A 19,019-nucleotide genomic window follows, 5' to 3' on the forward strand; every position below is an offset into this window, starting at 1 on the left:
CTCAGATTGCTTGGCCAATTGAGGAATTACATCCTTAAATATAAGCCTAATAATATTATTTGAATTGCAATAGTCACTTGTGTAACCATACCACTTGAAAAAAGAATATTGGCAGTCAATTTCTCTGACCGCCGCCATGCCTCTGCATTTTAGGGGAAAGTAGCAAACGCATACCCTTTGCAAGAGTGAACAAGTTCAAAATTCAAAAACAGGGTCTGAAAATAGCACAAGCAATTTATGCAAAACTTCTCTCCAGAAAACAATTTGACTATAGAATAACATAAATTGGGCTCAAAATTCTCTTCTTCCTTAAATGAAAATCAGTTCACTGTTTCATATCTTTCTTAACATAAACTGAAAAGAAATGTCGACTTGGACATTTCTGACATCAGGAACGAATAAAAGATTCAAATCACAAGATCCATGTTTCATCACTCGCTTTTAACTTTAAAAATCTTCACATAAGGTAGACCCAAGACATGACGAATTTCTGGACGCCATTCGCGTTGTTGGGCCCGGCAAAACTGCAAAAATGCATTTGCAAAATAGACATTGAAACCCATAAAAATATGCCATAAAGCATGGCCCTGAGGATTGATGTACCAAGTAGAGACTCTGTCACAAAAGGTCCGGTCCAACAGCCAGCACATCCCCCCTAAAATCAATGTCAAGATGTACAAATGGGCCAAACGCTTTGCTGCTGGTTCTGTTGTATGTATATAGTACTTGTACATTCGCGGAAGACATAGCAAAGCCAAAATTATATAATGTATCTTAAACCCTAGATCAAACCGAAACAACGAATGAAGAGTGGCAAACGCAGCACCATAAAGGAATAGAAATGTTGGCATTGTGTAGGTATAATGCCAATCTGGAGAGTAAAGAACATATATGTACAAGAGCAATTCCCATACCATTGGAGTTTCATCACTCTGTTGTTGACTGCATTCCAAAACAAAGTGACAAGATATCAGCCAGACAGCTAAAACCAAAACACAATATTATATCCACTTTCCTGCCAGAAGATCATCCATCAAAGGAGCAGATATGGAGGAAAGAAGATACTCGGTTCCACAATATTAGAGCAAGCATGTGTCTTTATAATCAGTAGTATAATTTTCCAGAAAAAGGAATGTTAAAGAGTGCTCCCCCTTCAGAATTAATGCAGCTTCAGTTCTACAAAATATCTTGGCCTGGTGTTACAAAGTTACAAACGGCATCACAAATGAAGCAACACTGAATTATTTGTTCTTTTAAAACGTTCCTATAGATACAGCTATAAAGGATACTCAAACTAACAATTATTATGGAGTAGAAGCTGCAATAAGAAATCCAATACGCATATTTGTCATGTCTTGAGTGAATATTCAAAAATTTTAACCCGTCTGTTTGAAGACTTTCCTTGCCTAGATTTCTAATATCACTTACAATTACAAAGTTAACAAACATTTCAGTAATCAAATTCCACAATCCCCGTACAGGCATTGCTAACCATGATATTAATTGCAGACCCGATTGGAGACAACTTTTCATATAGATGGTTTGTAATACTTTGCAGCAACTGAAGATGTCCTTGGAATAACATTTGCCCAAAATGTCATGGAATGACATGTTTTGCTTCCAAATTTTTCCACTCTTTTAGGGCCCAAATAATAACACGTTTGTATGCTTCATATTATTTGGTGAGCACTTTCATTTTTTGGATAGGTGCTTACAGTCAACATATATCAAGACTCAAGAGGCACCTTTCAACATGGACCAAAGACATCTAACAACACACAAGCTGAAGCGAACAAGTTCCTTCTACAGATTAATTACTCCAAAAGACTTGGAATATAAAGATATCCAGGAAGATACAAATATTATATATTAAATGTGTGAATAAGAATGATTATACAATGAGAGTGAGAGGCTTGCTTATATACCAAGCAATGTTTTAAAACTCTGACTCGGCTGAGGGTCGACTCCGACTCCGACTCCGACTCCGACTCGGTATCGACTCGGCCGGCTTGATTTCAATGACCCAGTGGTTGTAAAAAATACATTAAATATTTATTTTTATAAAAACACAAAATTTTAAATATTTTCATTCATGTTTCCAAACACACAGCATTAGAATATAGATAGAAGACAACATATGATCAAAGTAGGCTCATGAATATATCCATTATATTAAAATGGCACCCAGTGCATTGTCCAATACATACACGATGATGATATAGAGATCAAAACAAAAACACATAACCAAGGAGGCTAGAAATGGCCTCTACAACAAAATTCTGTGACCAGTACTACCGGCTACTGCTAGAGTTGCCAACATCATCTGGCTCAGTGTTACTTGGGAGTGGGAGCGAAAGCGGGGAGCAAGAGCGACATTTTCAGAAGCTCCCGGCTTGGGAGCGAATCCCGAAGGAGTTCGACAACCAATGTCACTAACATCAAGGTACATAGAGGGATTGGTGCTCTTGATTAAATACGAGTTCCATACCCTAATACATGACAAAATTCAATGGAAACATTGCAATCCCCCAATCCTAAAATCCTGAAAAACCAATAAGTCTGCTGGATTTTGAATGAAATCTAAAATTCTACTTTCTCCATATGAAATCCAATGAGGCCAGAACCACTCTCAAACATCCTGAGTCATTTCATGGTAATGTTAAAAATTTAAGTAAAAGGATGAAAATGAAGATTCTTAAACATTACCATGAATAGCATAGCCTTAGTAGGGCAATATGATCAAATACTAAATTTTGGGAGAGGGGAATGGACCGCAAAGACCAGCAAACTAATTCATAAACACCTTTGGAGTCCCCCACACTTAGAAAAATTTAAAAAAAAAATCAAAAAAAGGCGTGTTTTTATGGTTCACTGGCCACTGTAGCTACCGGCCAAGTAGTTACGAATCCGGCCGAGTCAGCCGAGTTATGACTGACTCGGCCGAGTCATGGCATGACTCGGCCGGGTCAGTCATAACTCGGCCGACCGAACCGAATTTTCTGCCGGGTTGAAAAAAAAAATCCAGCTCCAGCTCGGCCGAGTCAGTTCCGAGCCGGCCGGATCTTAAAACAATGATACCGAGTAGGTGTCTCTTCATGGAGAGTCATGTCTCATTTAGACATGCCTCTTCAACCCAATTACTAATTAACTAATAATTATTTATGATAATTGTCATTTGCATTATTTCCTATATATTTATTCATAACATTGCCTTCTGTTAAATTATGGTATGTTCTATGCTTAGAGCAGTTTACTTATTTTTCTTCATATTAGCCACAGATTCGCAATCACATATACATTAAGTAAAGTGCAGATAGAACATTAAATGATCCACAGAAAACAAGCCAAGACAAGAGACACAAGATGTGGCGGCTAGCCAAGGACAAACCCCAATGCGGGGAAACCCTTTTATCAAATCTTCTTTTATCTTCAATAGTTCAGCAGAGAGAAATAGTACAAAATCTGAATTCTGTAATTTTATATCAGCAGCAGCAAACCCTAGATCAGCAAAGTCAAACTTGGTCAAACTAGCTGAAATTGACCTCTAAAATATTTGGTCAATTTCTGGTCAACTTGTCCTCGAATAGCGTGAAGAAACAACCTTTGAACAGCCCCAACAATTCAATAAATTTGCAAATTTCTGAAGTCAACTTGCAGCCCTAAACTAGGGCAGTCAACACCGATCAAACTAGAGGTCAAATCACCTCGATTTTCGTGCCAAAAATTGCAGCCTGCCGAGGAGAGGTAACCACACCCAATCTGCACTTCAACGCTTGGTCAATGCTGGTCAAAGAGATGACCTACTACCCTAGCGTCCTTTCTACGTCTTCCTTGCCCTAGGACGTCTTCCTTTCAACCACACGTGTGAGAGAGAGAGAGGGGCTCCTTTTATGCGTAGGAGAGAGAGAAAGAAGATGAGTGAATTGAATTGTCCAAATGAGGAGAATGCTCCTTGTATTTATATGCAAACGTTGACGTTGAATAGACATGACTGTTGGGCTTCTGAGCCTACATAAGTTTGTTGGCTGCCCTTGACAATTTGTCCATAATTAGAATAAATTCATATCTCCATAAATACTTATCGGAATCGGATGATCATTAGATCAATCCTACACCTCTTGATGAGAGGAGTCTAGGAAAAATATCAGAAGCCATAAATAAGGTGATCCATATGGAGTTTGGCCCTAGTTGCCAATTTTAACACTCCCTCTCAACTAGGGAGAACTTCATCTGCAATCCGTCAGACCATCGCTGTTATCCATCCATCAAATGCATTGTCCTGTACAGCTTGACCCCACTCCACTCTGCTCTGCTTTTCTATGCTCGAACTACGAAGGAGAAGAAATGATCAAGGATGTATCATACCATCCTCCACTGACCCGAAGTCAGTCTTAGAGTGTAAACCACTCTCACTGATCCCAGATCAATGGAGGTCATCCTAGCATAGGGAGTACGGTAGATACAGCGATGCATCCATCGATAGTACTACTATGGTCCCTATCCTCATTTCCCTGCTCATTGATCAAATGAGAGGTACTTCCCATGAGTCCCAGACTGCATGGGTAGGATGCCTCGACAGGAGAACTAATCATTATGTCCACAGGAGAACGAATCATCCTGTCCAATGGATGCCACGAAGAACTAATCATCCTACCCTACAGAAGAACTAATCATCCTGCTCCACAGTCGCCATGGAGAACGAATCATCCTAGCCCACAGGAGAACTAATCATCCTGTTCCACAGTCGCCACGGGGTGTCACAGGGGAAGGTTGAACCTTTACCCTGTACATCGTGCACCACAAGGGGATGGTGAGTCGCCCTGTGGTCACATGTCGCTCCAAGAAGTACCCCGCGCCCCCTGGAGCTCCCAGAGCTCAATATATCATACTCGACCCTCATTAGAGGGTCTCTAAACGACACCAAGTCATTCTCGGAAAGTCAGGAATTAGACCTTTCCTAGGGGCTTTCTCAAAATGTCGGCGACCTATTCATCTATACCGATATGTTAGAGCCTTATTACTCCTCGCTGCACCATATCTCGAATATAGTGGTACCTGATATCGATATGCTTGGAGCGATCATGAGATACGGGATTTTCTGATAAACGGATCCCGCTCTGGTTGTCACACAGAATCACGGTGGTATCCAATGTAAATCCAAACAGCTCACTAAAGAGCTTTCGCAACCAGACTGCCTCACAGGAGGCCATGCTAGCAGCAATGTACTCCGCCTCGGCAGTGCTCAAAGCCATCGACTTCTGCTTCCTACTCATCCAGGATATCGAGGCAGATCCCAAAGAGAAACAGCACCCGGAATTGCTTTTTCAGTCCATCACACTGCCTGCCCAATAAGCATCAGTATACCCAAGTGGTCTCACATCCCCGGCAGTGTATCTCAACCCATGAGTGATTGTGCCACGAAGATATCTCAACAAATTCTTGGCACCAATCCAATGTGAGTGGTGAAGCTCAACCATATGTTGACTCAATGTGTTCACTGCAAAGCATATATCCAGACGAGAGATCACCAAGAACATTAATGCTCCGACGAGTTGACGATACTCAGTGGCATTTCGTAAAACAAGTCTGGCAGCACTACCTCTTAACTTCTTGAAGTCAAGCTCCAACGGGGTAGTTACGAGCTTGCAGTCCACCATGCCGAATCTCTCCAATATCTTCACCACATATTTTCCTTGAGATAGGAAAATCTCCCCTGGTTTCTGCCAGACTTCCAGTCCTAGGAAATAGTGCATAAGTCCTAGGTCTTTCATCTCGAACTTAGAAGCCAGCTCCCTCTTACATTCGTGAATGAGAGGGTTTGCACCTGTTAGAAAGAGGTCGTCAACATATAGCACCAGTATGAGAGGCTTGTCATCTATGACCTTAAAGGTTAGGGTCGGCTTCACTCCTAATGAATCCCAACTTCATCAAGTAGCTATCGATCCTGACATACCATGCTCAGGGTGCTTGCTTTAGCCCATAGAGGGCCTTCTTCAACCTGCACACATGAGATTCTCGATCATAAATCTCAAATCCTTCGGGTTGCTCCAACATAGACCTCTTCTTTGATCGAACCATGTAAGAACGCAGTCTTGACATCCATTTGATGTAGGTTCCATCCTTGTGAAGCAGCAAGGGGCTATGATCGAGTGGATGGTGGTATATCGGGCAATAGGTGCAAATATCTCGTCATAGTCTATACCTTCCTTCTGGGAGAAGCCACGAGCGACAAAACGAACCTTACAGTTTTCCGCACTTCCATCAACTGCATGCTTTATCTTGTAAAGCCATTTTGAAGTGACAACTGCTTTGTCCTGGGGTCTAGGGACCACATCCTAGACATCGTTTTTCATCATGGACTCATATTCCTCAGTCATAGCATCCTTCCAAACTTGATGCTTGACGACATCTGTGAATGACGAAGGCTCATTTTGGATGATCGTACTCATGATGGTCAGGTATCCCTGATACCTGTTCGGCTTCTCACTTTCACGGAAGGTTCCTCAGGGTGCAATGTGTCCTTCAGCATCATCAAGTGTCCCCCTAAGCCATGAAGGCCTCTTCCTAGAAGAGGAAGCCTCTTGTGGAGGAGGATCAATAGGATCCATAGGTTCTTCCACATCGGGCATCGTCTCATCTTCTTTTTCCTTCAGTTCCCCGGTGTCAGCTTCTTTAGATCCCCTTAAAGTAGGAAGATTGTCTACCTTGCTAAGAGCCATATCTTCGTCAAAGGTGACATCATGACTAATATCGACTTCCCTTTGACCAGCTACATAGATTCTATAGCCCTTAGTATTTTCGCTATAGCCCACGAAGATTCCTTTCTTTCCAGATGCACCCAATTTATTCTTTTTTTCTTTAGGCACATGAAAATATATAGGGCTTCCAAAAACTCTAAAATGAGATATGTCAGGTTTCTTACCGGTGAACATTTCTTCGGGAGTCTTGGAACCCAATGCTCGATGAGGGCATCGGTTTTGTACATATATGGCGGTATTTGCAGCGTCGGCCCATAGAAACTTCGGAAGTCTTTGATCATGGAGCATAGCACAGACAACATCCACAATTGTACGATTCTTCCTTTCCGCCACACCATTCTGTTCAGGAGTATATGGTGTAGTAGTCTCCCTCTTAATGCCAGCCTCTTTGCAAAAGTCATGGAACTCATTGGATTCATATTCAGTCCCATTATCAGTCCTTAAGATCTTGATCTTCTTTTCAGTTTGATTCTCGATCAAGGCTTTGAAGTGTCGAAACCGGGAGAACACTTCTTCCTTCTTTTTCAAAAAGCATATCCAAGTCTTGCGAAAATAATCATCTGTAAAAGTGAGGTAATATAAATATCCTCCCAAGGAGTTCACAGGCATCATACCAGATATGTCTGAGTGAACCAACTGCAATATATCAGAGATCTTGCTTTCGCTTGAGGGTAATGGTCCCCTTTTGAGCTTCCCGTCGGCACATCCTGGACATACACCTTCTTGCTCTAATCTGAACTCGGGTATCCCGGTCACCATTTTTCTTACATCGAGTAGAGTTTTACAATGAAGGTGAGCAAACCTCTGATGCTATAGTTCGGACTGAAGAGATGTGTCACAAGACATGACACCTAGCGGACTTCCACCGCCCTGATATAATGAATCAACTCGAAACCCAAGAGTAAAAGCATCTTTAAATTTCTTTTTCCATACACGTACCTTGCCATCGTTGAAGGCCACCTTGTAGCCTTTGTCTTCCATTGCCAAAATGGACACCAAGTTCTTTTTGAAATCGAGTACATATAATACATCTTGTAAGTGGATGGTATTACCCTGATTCAATTGAAGAGTGACATTTCCTACACCTTTCACGGGATATTTTGAATTATCTCCCAGAACAATTTCTAGGTTGGTTTCCTTCTCTATCAGATTATAGAGAGCTTCTTTGTAACCAGTGAAGTGCCTTGAGGCACCACTATCAATAAGCCAATTTCCCAACGAGTCGAAAGGAGCAGTAGTGGATACAGCTGCTGGTAGATAATATTCATCTTGCTTATTGTTAACAGTGTTAGATTCATACCAGGAATTTCTTGCCTTCTTGAATGGTTGTCCTCTTCCTTGATTTTTGGCACTTCTTTTACCTCTGCCATTTGACCTACCATTCCTTTGATTGCCTTGAGAGGGATATTGATCATCGTCCCGATGTGAATCCCTTTTATCAGGGCACTCCCTTGCATAGTGACCCGTTTTATTGCAATTGTAACATCATCCTTTTCTTCCACCATTTCGTCCAGCCTTTCCTTTGAATTTAGCCCCAGAATTGTTTCTTCTTTTAGTATGAGAAAAAAGGCAGAGGGATGACCTTTAAGTATGGGCATTTTTTGCTCTTCCATCCTTGTTTCTTCTTGAATGCATCTAGCCATTAATTCCTCAAATCCAGGAATTATGTTATTGTTGAGAAGAGTAGTCCTGAATATATACCATTCAAATGGCAGTCCTCCAAGAGTTGTGAGTGTCATTTCCCTGTCAGGAATTACTTCCCCAATAGATAGGATATCATTCTTGATCTCGGAAATCCTTGAGAAATATGCTTGCATACTCTCATCTTTTCCCTTCTTAATTTCCTTCAGCTTATTTCTAAGAAACAAGACTTGATTTGCATCATTAACTTTAAATAAACTCACTTGCATACTCTCATCTTTTCCCTTCTTAATTTCCTTCAGCTTATTTCTAAGAAACAAGACTTGCTTTGCATCGTTAACTTTAAATAAACTCACCAGTCTATCGTAGATTTCCTTGGAGGTGTTTAGCTCGGAAACATAGGCCACCAAGCGCTTGTCAATAGAGTCGCGGATGATCTTCGCGGATGATCTTCCTTGCTTTGACTTCTCCCTTGGTCCATTTGTTCCTAGCAGCAGCGGATGCATTTGATGGAGGCTCAACAATCCCGCCTCTCACATGGTCCAACACTTCCTGCTCTTCTAATGTTAGATCGAGAGAGATCTTCCATCCGTGATAGTCAAACTTCTCACAGAGATTGTCTTCAGCAGGGAAGTGTGTTGAGGACCCCATGATTTCTTTAAGATAGCATTGCCAACCTTCTCTTCGGTGATTGCTCTTGCTCTTGCTCTTGCTTGGGCTTTGTCTTCACCTTAGCGCTGATACCATGTTAAATTATGGTATGTTCTATGCTTAGAGCAGTTTACTTATTTTTCTTCTTATTAGTCACAGATTAGCAATCACATATACATTAAGTAAAGTGTAGATAGAACATTAAATGATCAACAGAAAACAAGCCAAGACAAGAGACACAAGATGTGGCGGCTAGCCAGGGACAAACCCCAATGCGGGGAAACCCTTTTATCAAATCTAATTTTATCTTCAATAGTTCAGCAGAGAGAAATAGTACAAAATCTGAATTCTGTAATTTTATATCAGCAGCAGCAAACCCTAGATTAGCAAAGTCAAACTTGGTCAAACTAGTTGAAATTGACCTCTAAAATACTTGGTCAATTTTCGATCAACTTGTCCTCGAACAACCTGAAGAAACAGCCCTTGAACAGCCCCAAAAATTCAGTGAATTTGCAGATTTCTGAAGTCAACTTGCAGCCCTAAACTAGGGCAGTCAACACCGGTCAAACCAAATGTCAGATCACCTCGATTTTCATGCCAAAAATTATGCCCTGCCTAGGAGAGGCAACCACACCCAATCCGCACTTCAACGCTTGGTCAATGCTGGTCAAAGAGATGACTTGCTGCCCTAGCGTCCTTTCTGTGTCTTCCTTGCCCTAGGACGTCTTCCTTTCAGCGACACCTGTGAGAGAGAGAGGCTCCTTTTATGCGTAGGGGAGAGAGAGAGAAGATGAGTGAATTGAATTGTCCAAATGAAGAGAATGCTCCTTGTATTTATATGTAAACGTTGAGGTTGAATAGACATGACTGTTGGGCTTCTGAGCCTACATAAGTTTGTTGGCCGACCTTGACAATTTGTCCATAATCAAAATAAATTCATATCTCCATAAATACTTATCGGAATCGGATGATCTTTAAATCAATCCTACATCTCTTGATGAGAGGAATCTAGGAAAAATATCAGAAGCCATAAATAAGGTGATCCACATGGAATTTGGCCCTAGTTGCCAATTTTAACCACCTTCCTCCTCAAAAAGCTTTGTCCTCAAAGCTTGTTAATGAAAAAGTCTTGATATATTTTCGGCTTCAAATGTCTTTCTGTCTCAGAACTGTCATCTTTGTCGATACATGTTGATATGATCCTCTAAGTGATAAACAAAATTGTCGCACTGAGAAAGGATCAGACCATCCTAGATTAATCTTTTGTGTAATATTCTGATCACTGTAATTTTGTAACGACTTGTCATCATAGGATTGGATTGAGGTTACATCACTCTTCTCTAGAACATCAATTTGTTGTTTTTGTTTTGAATAGTCCCGATATGTAGCATGGTTGAATTCCCTACTCTCATGATTTGGATACCGATAGGGAACTTTTTTGGTTTGACTTTCCCTTATTGGGCGTGTGGCAATTTTTTTATTTTCTTCTAGCGAAGATGTTGTTGAGTTGGCTAAACAACCTTCACTTAGGATGTTAATCATCTGAACTGCAACATCTAAGTGTGTCATTTCTTCAACTGATTTGTCTTCTTAAGTTGTCATATTCACTGGATCGGTATTCGTTCCCTTATTTTCAACTTAGACTCCTATATATTTTTTCATAACACAAGCTAACTTCAGCTAAGATGCCACTAGCGGATCTCAACAATGTCATTACATGATTGAGCGAGAATTTTATCATATCAACCAGAGAACTTGCAATTCGAAGCAAAGTTTTGGTTTAGAAATGCTTTTGGTGTGTAGGGTACTTCATAAACACCCATGTCTAACAATTATTGTCAATATGGAAATTTTCGTGCACACACATTTTTTAATTTTTTTGCTTGACTATTTTAAAAAGGATGATAGTCATGTTAATGTCCCATGAAATCCTCAATAGGGGATATGCCACTGTGGTTTACTAAACACAGGAATTCATAGGCAATGCTAATAGAGAATAAGAGAGAATGCTATCACATCAACCCATAGTCTTGCACCCAAAAGACAAACTTTCATATTGGAAAAGTTTTTCGTGCATGTAGCTTTGAACACGACCCATGTCTTGCAATCGATGTAAGTGTGGGATTATTACACACGCATTTTGTGTTTCTTTTGTAGAACAAAATCCTCAACAAGGGGCCTATCATTGTAATTTAGCAAGCTTACATTTAAGAACATCAGAAAGACAATAACCATAATCAACAAGGAAACACGGGACCTCTGAAAAATATTAGTACCAAAGTGAGATAAGATAATTTTATTACTGTCCAACAAATGACCATAAATAGGTAAATGGGATTGAAGGATACAACTAATGTGAGCACAATGTGGGAGTGCAAGCACAACTCCTAGAAAATGCCAAAGCTAAATCAAGGATAAAATGAAGTCAAGAAGGATACAATAATAGGATGGCATCATAAACATGTAGATAATCGGATCATGTAGAAGGCTAAGTGAATAAGTCCAGGGCTAGAGGTTGATGATCTCAAGAGTGCCCGAGTTTGGTAGCGAACAGCAAGGGGGGCGACAACGGCATTGGCTTGCTATTGGAGTCCTCTGGATCCAACGAGGAGTTTATCTGCATGATCTAGGGGGGACGTAGGAGCGAGGAATACTCCTAACATCCAAGACCGAAGGAAAGAAGCTCTAGATAAGTCTTTGGTTCCTTTGTTGGGGTTGGGGTGGAACCATAGTTTTAAAAACTGGCTGGCTTGAACCAGAAACTGGTTGGTTCATTGAGCACAATGTCCAACAAATGACCATAAATAGGTCAATGATATAGAAGGATACAACTAATATGAGCATAATGTGGGAGTGCAAGCGCAACTCCTAGAAAATGCCAAAGCTAAATCAAGAATAAAATGAAGTCAAGAAGGATACAATAATAGGATGACCTCATAAACATGTACATAATCGGATCATGTAGAAGGCTAAGTGAATAAGTCCAGGGATAGAGATTGATGATCTCAAGAGTGCCCGAATTTGATAGCGAACAGCAAGGGGGGCGACAATGGTGTTGGCTTGCAATTGGAACCCTCTGGATCCAACGAGGAGTTTGTTTGCATGATCTGGGGGGGATGTAGGAGCGAGAAATACTCCTAACATCCAAGACCAAAGGAAAGAAGCTCTAGATAAGTCTTTGGTTGCTTTGTTGGGGTTGGGGTGGAACCCTAGTTTTAAAAATCGGTTGGCTTGAACCAAAAACAAGCCGGTTCATTGGGCGACCAGGTCAAACCGAACAAAAAACCCGGTTTGTGGGCCTATTTCGCCAAAAAACCACAAAAACCGTCGTTCCTTCATAAATCGGTTGGCTTATTGCCAGGCCAACCACAGACCCCACATAATGCAATTTTTTGAGTTTTATTGTTGTTTTGAGGGAAATTTCAAGTTTTTCCCTCCAAAAACAACCCGTCTAAGAAAAGCATGCCTCCCCTCTCATTTGCCTCACACATATCAACCCTAGCAACACTAGCAATCAATGCCAAATGGTAATGTTAAATTCTTATAGTAAAAGTGACATTTCCTTTATTTTTCATTTTCATCCTTTTACTTAAATTTTTAACACTACCTTGAAATGACTCCAAATGTTTGAGAGTGGTTTCGACCGCATTGGATTTCATATGGAGAACCTAGAATCTTAGATTTTACTCAAAATTCAGCAGAGTTAATGATTTTCAGGATTTCATGTTTTGGGGGGTTTGCAATGTTTCCATTTGATTCTATCATGCATGAGGGTATGAGATTGGTGTTTGATCAAGAGCATGACGCTCTTTAAGGACCTTGATATTGGTGGCATTGATTTTTGAACTTTGTTGATGTTGGTGGTATTGATTGTTGAACTCCTCTACCATGGCATTAACAATAATGTACTCTTCACTGCAATGAAAATAATTGGTTAGAGATGCTAAGCTTTTTCTACCACATTAAAAGGCTGAGGAGATGAACCCTTCACTCAAACCAAAATTGCTAATTAGGCATGTTAAACTTCAATTTCTATCATATTATGAAGTTGAGCAATCCAAGTCTGAAGACTTTGAGCGAGACGATGTTTATGTACCTCTTAATGAGGATCCCATTTTTAGTAGCGCTGAATCAATCATGAGTTTCATGAGTGATCATGTTGATGAGTGATTTGTAGCTTTGATGTCTATTTTTGTTGCAACTTGCTACTACTACCACTACTGCTAAGGTTGCAGAGATGTTTTAGGAGTCCTCAAACACTCAACCAGATTATTTATGTAGCTCATGTTGATGATCCCTTGTCTAGTAGTGGTGATGAGTTTGATCATGATGAGGAGTGATCATGTTGATCACTGATATGTAGACTTATAATAGGCCAGTGACCCCCATAGCTTATAACATTGTTTTTGGACTCTAGAGGCCACTTAGAGCCTCATTGATTATGTATTATGTCGTTGATATGTATTGCACTCGGTGCCAATTTGATATATTCACCTTTACCTCGTATATAGATTAGCAAACTTTGGAAATTTTATCTCTATTGGTTTTAAATCTTAAAAATAGTTTTTTCAAGAGCACCTCTTACATTTTTCTTTCATTCTCCTGAACTTGACAGCACTTTCATTACTTTTTACCAAAGATTCACAAGGCAACCGCTATTGTATTGTATCTATAGTTAATTGTTGCCTCTATATTACAATATCAAATAGATTCCAATATGCTTTTTCTTAGCCCTTTGAATTTTGCGGTTGTTTCCTAAGCGATCATGTATTATTATTCTTATGCACTTATTAGTATTCCCTTTCACTAAAGATACATATTCTTTTACATGCATTTGTTTTGAATTGTTCTCACTCAAAGCACATATTCATCTCCAATAATTTCCATTTTGTGGATGAAATATATTTAAAGAAACTAATCACAATCTTTGCAATTCAATTTACAGTTTTTATCCCATTCTTGGGTGTTTTTCGAGCACTTTAGCATAATAGCTTAATATGTTGATATCTTTCAAGTTTACATGCAAATTTCTATGCACAAAATACAACACACAAAATGCTAGAGACACCCCCTTAATCGTTGTAAAAGCACCAACACAACAAGGATCTAGTGGTGACAGAGCTATATCACTTATAATTATCACTTGGATCTACTCTTTCTTCTTGGAAAATTTGATAATTGAAAGCAACGTCTCGATGGCCACTATGTCTACAAGCATAAAACAAGGACTCTTACGAGCCATCCACCACTAAGCATGTAACTCTCCTACCATCCGAGGACGAGGTAAGAAACTTGTGACATAAAATTGTCCCAAATAACTACAAAAAGAACTAGTATGTAGCTCAGCTCTCCTACCATCCGAGGACGAGGTAAGAAACGTGTGACATAAAATTGTCCCAAATAATTAGAAGAAGAACTAGTATGCAATGTGGCTTAGGGCATCTTGGTGTTGTTCTCCAAGAGGGGAGGTTTCACTACTAGAAGGACAAGCCATGAACTCTGCTCAAATATCAATCAACAACTCTACAATGGTCTCATCATAAACGCACATGAAACCCCCCTAAAACACTCAAATCTAAGCTCTACCTTGATGGGTTTCCAACAATTGCTTCATTGGAATCTCTCTCTCCTAGTATAACATAAAAATAGGATGGGACCATACCAATACTGTCCAATCGATGTGATGTCCTAAACCTAGGAAAACAAAGGTGTGACACCCCGCAATCTCTCTCCTTTTTCCATGAGCACAACTCCAGTGTTTTATTGTCCCAACTAGGGTTTTACATCCGCAACTACTCTAACTACATATACGGATCCACCAAAAATTTGAAAAACTAGGATCCAGAATACAATAATAACTTTTTAATTTTAAAAACATATCCAATGTTAAAAATCAAAAACCATTCATAATCACAACATTAGAACTGAAATCATTCGATAATTTATAAAATTGAGGACTAAAATCAATGACGCATCATGCTCTATACAAAAAGGGAGAATGTAAATACAAAATTGAGTGTCTCATCATTGATCACTCTATTGATATGATAATGTAGTGTAGGCCTAACTACATGTCCAAAAATGTGTCTACATGCTCATCATTTGAATATTTCAACTCTACATCATGATCAACCTATTATCTTCCTTGAAATTTTCCTTATAATCTAAAAATTCCCATCTAGTTACAATGGAAATGAATATTGTACATTGTTTGAGAACAGGTTACCATCTATGTATCATATTGTTCTAAAAGGCCTCTTCACCTAGAGTTGGATGGGATTGACCTAATTAAATTATTAATGACACAACCATCTTTTGTACACTATATATTATTATCATCTATGTATTGTCTCGAAGTTTTCCTGTTAGTGTTATCAAAAATTGAAAATTAAAAAATTGATGTGTCAAACCTTTCCTGCTAGCATTATCATGTGTGTTTACTATATAGCTTACAAATTACTAGTAAGTAATCTAACAAAAAAGCTAAATAGAATATTTGCTTTTTAGGGTTTCAAAACACTAGCAAATATGCTTTAAAAAAAATAACAAAACAAAATTCTAATATTATCTGCTTGCGATCCATCATCCAACGTGTGAGGGCTTACTAGCATAGGATACGTTCAAGGGTTTGAATGATATGTTTATGTGGTGGATTGTACATAGATATGGGTGGATATGTATCTATATCGGTATCTAAAATGTGGATTCGCAGATCCAGCATCAAGCCCCATGGATATGATAACATAGCATCACGTAGATGCCTCTAGGCAACTCACCACTCTAGCCTCTTTGCATGACCCAATACAGATTTTTTGACCCCCTTTGTTAGAGGGCATAGATTCCTCATGATCGATAGTCGATCCAAGGGAAAGGATAATGAACCCCCTTGTTAAGGAAGTCACATGCAGTAAGGTAATCCCAACGATTCCAAACTCAAATATATGGGATTCTATAAATGGTGGAAGTAATGGGAACTAATAATGAGATTAGAACTCATAGAATCATCAAACATGGCATTACAAATAAAGGTTGGTGAACTCACAAATAGAGTAGCAAAAACTAAATTGAAAAACGTATAATTGAAGCAATAGTTGAACGACAAGAAGTAGCAAGATGCCCTCCACCACCACCCTAGCAGCTTAAATTCTTGATCTTAAAAAGAAGCAAAAGGAGATCAAATCTCAACAAGTCACCTTTAAACATGAAACAAAAATTCATATAAACTCATGTGCACATGTAGTTAGAGGAAGGGATAAAGCCCCCAACCTTTGGTGGCTATTGAGGAGGTGCTACATGCTAAACTCATGGAAGAATGTACCAGAGAAGAACAAGAATAGAACCTCAGAGTGAGAGGCATCCCTTTCTTCCATTCCCAGACCCCATGGTGTTTGGGAACTTATCTCTCAAAGATAATATGGATCTCCCTAATGTGACACTTGACTGGGGTTGGCTGGGGTCCGACTCCACTTTTTTTCTCCGGTTCAGGTTTCTGGTTGATCAACTTCAGGCTCTTAGAGCTAAGAGTGTTGTTTTCTCTACCTAGTAAGATTTTCCTTGATGAAGACCTTACTAGAACATAGGTTACAGAACTCAAATGTTCTAGGGAGTATTCGAATGACCCATGGTATTCGAATAGCCATCTCAAAAAAGGAAAGCAGGAGCTCATTCGAAGGAGTGACTGGATATTTGGTGAATTGTTCTCCTTGGGCTCTTGGAGCTTTATGTGAGGGTTTGTAACCCCAAGTGTAGATCTTCTTCGAGGGTGAAACTATCCGCCCTAGGGATTAAAACTAGTTTCAGTGCTGAAACATCCACCCTAACTAGTCAAGAGGGAGAACCACTTCAGGTTCTCCATTGGCACTTAGCAAGGAAGGGCGAGATTTTGGAGTGTTTTGTTACAAGCCTGAGGCAGCGCACATTTGCATACAGTGAAGTCCAGCCCTGAAGCAGCGCACATTTGCATACAGTGAAGTCCAGCCAAAGGATGTTTCCAAAGAGGACCAAATTACTCCAACTTGTCTACTTGTGAGGTTTCCTTTCAAAATAAATTTGATGCAATTTCCATCTCAGAATTATAAATAAGTAGTTGGGGTTTGCAGAGGAATTTGTCTACAAGCTCTGTGATTATTAGCTCTATAATTTAATTAAATTTGTTAAAATTCTTCACAAAAGTTATTGTGCCTTTTCTGAAGAAAATTCATAGAAAATTTCCTGGGAATTTAAATAAATAAATAAAAGGAATATTACACAACAACACGCCAGGCAAGGAAATGGGCACTCATCAAGAAACTCAGAGTTATTGGAATGGACATGGGTCTTTCTAGTAATCACCAAGTTTATTGTATGATGTTCTTAGATCATCAGACATCTTACTCATCACCAGCGGATTCAGACATGAGATCCCCCAAGGACATGTCCAGTGACTTACATATCAATTTATTGAATTTTACACATTGAAATCCAGTTGATGCATTGGCACTACATCACGGTGGGAAAACGCTAGATGGGCAATCCATGGTTGAAGAAGAGAAAGAGGTAAGTTTTTCACAACTGTATTTTGTCTTTTGATGGGTTATTTCAAATTAAAATTTCAGATGTCAAATTGTGTTAGATATGTGGTCTAAACCACAAGAAGCAAGTTTGGGAGGCCCATATTGGTGTTTGGAGACAGATTGTTGGATGTCCGCAAAAGGCAGAAGAAGATAGGCCATTAAATTTTATTGGGACAACAAAGGGGTATTTTCGCATAGCTAGAAAACAGTAAGAAGTTTGATCAAGAATTTTCTTGACATTCCTGATTTGACAAGAAATTTGCTTTCTATCCACCAGAATACAGAGGGAATTTCACACACAAAAAGCGTGTTCATAACACACAAATGCATGGCAAAGGATGAGGAACAGAAATATTATTGCCGCAAGAGTGCAGAAATGTGGGTTGTACAGGTTTCACGAAGTGGCAATGAAGGATTGCAGAATGTCACAGTAGCAGAGTCATGAGACCTGATGAACAGTAGAAATATTTGTATCAGTATATATTGGCAGTAAATGTACAACATCTCTCTCTTATAGGTTAGGGATGGTATCTGGGCAACCATTTGTTCAAACAAATGAATTGATGAATCATGAATGCTGTTTTTCAGGCAAGACAGCATCACAAAGAGGCTGTTCATATAGGTAGATAAAGATAAAATTGTGAAGATAATTTTATTTATGTTCAACGAATTAGCAAACACAATTGGAGAGCAAGTAAAAGCAGTCAGAGATCATGTATGTGGAGGCTCTTTTTGCTTCTTGCTACTGATTTTTCACAGAAGATGTCGATTTCCCTTCTTAAAAATAAGTCTTCAAGTGCATTTAAAGAAGACAATCCAACAGTTCAAAAAGTTGGTAGAAGGTAAGCGTTCTCTGAACAAAGAACGGACAGGAGTTTGTGAAGTTTTCTGACTTTGTAAGAAAAGGAAAATCTGGAGGCAAAAAGTAATGGTGAAAGAAGCAAAACAGCAATAAAAATGGCAAAAAATGTGTTCCAGGGAAACACACTTCCAAACTAAGTCACATGGTTTGTGTTCACGTTTGAATTTAGCTACAGTGGAAATCAGATTTGAAAAATAAGAAATAAGAAAATCCTCAAAAGATAAACTTTGTATACACACACAGCTTTTATTTATATAAATTTACTTTTAAACTATAACTTGTGAGTTCTTAATATATAACTTATATAAGATAATAGATAAGTTTACTTTTAGCCATATATCCTACTATATACGTTTATAATATAATGTATTTAGAATATAAAAATATATCAATGAGATTTACTTGTATAAAGATAAATATGTGTGACCCCCCAATGGGGGTGACCTACCCTTGGTTGAGGGGGGCTTCGTATCCCCACCCCCAGCCACTTGTCTCCCATGCAGGGATGTTAAAGAGGGTAGGTGTTGGGCACTTGGCCCGACAAAGGACGCTTCT

General features: G+C 39.3%; 1 protein-coding gene across 1 annotated transcript in view; it reads right to left on the reverse strand.

The window, feature by feature from the left end:
- Positions 1-246: 246 nt before the first annotated feature.
- ATCES1 (Alkaline phytoceramidase (aPHC)) overlaps positions 247-19,019 on the reverse strand; it is a 63,310-nt gene continuing 44,537 nt past the window's right edge. Inside the window, exon 3 of the mRNA XM_089404688.1 lies at positions 247-942. Coding sequence (XP_089260814.1) covers positions 432-942 — 511 coding nt within the window. The 3' untranslated portion in view covers positions 247-431. The remainder of the gene's footprint in view (positions 943-19,019) is intronic.

Source organism: Pinus tabuliformis, chromosome 2_2, assembly GCF_031772625.1.
Source record: "Pinus tabuliformis cultivar Carrire ecotype Pingquan chromosome 2_2, CPIR1, whole genome shotgun sequence".
NCBI lineage: Eukaryota > Viridiplantae > Streptophyta > Pinopsida > Pinales > Pinaceae > Pinus > Pinus tabuliformis.